Source organism: Myotis brandtii, unplaced genomic scaffold (assembly GCF_000412655.1).
Source record: "Myotis brandtii unplaced genomic scaffold, ASM41265v1 scaffold403, whole genome shotgun sequence".
NCBI classification, from domain to species: Eukaryota; Metazoa; Chordata; class Mammalia; order Chiroptera; family Vespertilionidae; genus Myotis; species Myotis brandtii.
In genome coordinates, this window is record NW_005365474.1 from 40,645 (window position 1) to 42,461 (window position 1,817).

General features: G+C 54.2%; 1 protein-coding gene across 2 annotated transcripts in view; it reads right to left on the bottom strand.

Moving 5' to 3' along the window:
- Positions 1-623: 623 nt before the first annotated feature.
- Positions 624-1,817, bottom strand: part of STX2 (syntaxin 2) — a 32,464-nt gene continuing 31,270 nt past the window's right edge. For both annotated transcript variants that reach the window (XM_005873256.2, XM_014545359.1), the window contains exons 10-11: positions 1,484-1,606; positions 624-709 (exon numbers count right to left, since the gene is read on the bottom strand). In XM_005873256.2, coding sequence (XP_005873318.2) covers positions 1,526-1,606 — 81 coding nt within the window. In that variant the 3' untranslated portion in view covers positions 624-709; positions 1,484-1,525. The remainder of the gene's footprint in view (positions 710-1,483; positions 1,607-1,817) is intronic.

Sequence of the window (1,817 nt, forward strand, 5' to 3'; positions counted from 1 at the left end):
TCCCCTGGGCCTGGCACGGTGGCCCTCCCCGCCCAGTGCCCACAGGGGGCACCGGGAGGGGCTGTGCGGCCTCTGTCCCCTGTGGCAGCCGCCAACCTTGTAAACATCTGGGCGAAGACGGCTTTGACACCGTGTCTCCTATTCCTTTCAAAAGGCAGCACTTAATATATAAAAACGGGGTAAATTAAGAGGTTAATATATTAAACAGTTAATTTATAAACATTTAACGTCAGAGATATCTTACAAAACAGCTCTGTGATAATAACGAGGATTTCCTTGCGAACAGTAAACACGAAGGAAACGGTACAAAAGCGTCAGTGAGCTTGTGAGCCGGGGGAGGGAGGGGGGGGGCACACAAAGTCTCAGACCTGGAATCCCGTGGCTTCAAACATAAAATATTCCTCGTGAAACGCGACATACAAATAGTCTTAACACTGAAATATAAAAAATTGAAAATGTCAATCATTCCCATCTTCAGGCCACTGTTTCACATTGCTGAAGGTTTGCGGCGTGCTGTCTATGGAGCCGAGGATGCGGGGCTAACGCATCGCGTCCGGGCTGCGGGCGGCGTTCTCCGTGTCCCGACGTGGGAGGGCTGGCTCCAGGACGAAGGGCTCGTGGGCTACGGTTGCTATGACAACGTTGTTGCTAGGATAATTCCAAGGATCACAAGCAAAATAATTACACAAATAACAATGCACATCATTTTCTGCAAGATAAAGAAAAACAGTAATTAATTTGCGAGGCATCGAAGGAAAGAAGTCACTCGTGTCATTTCCTAACAAGCTTCTCCTGGGACTCGAGAGTTTAAAATACAAGTCCGTGCCCTGACCGGTTTGGCTCAGTGGATGGAGCTTCGGCCTGCGGACTGAAGGGTCCCAGGTTCGATTCCGGTCAAGGGCATGTACCTTGGTTGCGGGTGCATCCCCGGTGGGGGGCGTGCGGGAGGCAGCTGATCGATGTTTCTCTGTCATTGATGTTTCTAGCTCTCTATCCCTCTCCCTTCCTCTCTGTAAAAAATCAATAAAATACATTTAAAAAAAAAATACAAGTCCAGCCCTGGCTGGTGTGGCTCAGTGGATAGAGCGTCAGCCTGCGGACTGAAGGGTCCTGGGTTCGATTCCAGTCAAGGGCTCATACCTCGGTTGCGGGCTCGATCCCCGAGCAGGAAGCAACCAATCAATGTGTCTCTCTCACATCGATGTGTGTGTGTCACCGTCTCTCCCCCTCCCTTCCACTCTCTCTAAAAATCAATGGAAAACTATCCTCCGGTGAGGATTAACAAAAGTAAAATGTATTCTAGGTGGCAGTCTTTAAAAAGAGGAAGAGGAGGAAGCGGAGGAGGAGGAGGAGGAGGAGGCGGCCTGGGCCTGAAGACGCTCAGCGGCCACGGCGAGGCGCTGGGAGGTTAGTGAGCCGCCAGCTGGGTGAGTCGGGGCAGCAGGCAGAGCGGCCGGAAGGTTAGCGGGTTAGTGTTACTTACTGCCGCGCGGCAGACGCATGCACCCTGGCGTCATCCGCAGCCTCAGTTGCCAACCGATAAGCCAATAATCAGAGCCACGACAGCGACCAGCACCACCGCCACCGCCACCAGGATCCACTTTTTCTGCCAAAGAAAAGCGAGCTGGTCACACCGGGTCACGCCCTGTGGCCGCGCCAGGAGGCGGCCTCGAGTAAACCACCACCATCTGGACTCCTGGTAGGCCGGGCGCGGGAGGGGCCTGGGACTCGTCGCCGGGGGGCTCTCCGTTCCGGGACAGCGTGACGTTTACTGGGAGGCCCGGGGTTCACGCGTGACGGGGAGACGACTGTCGGGG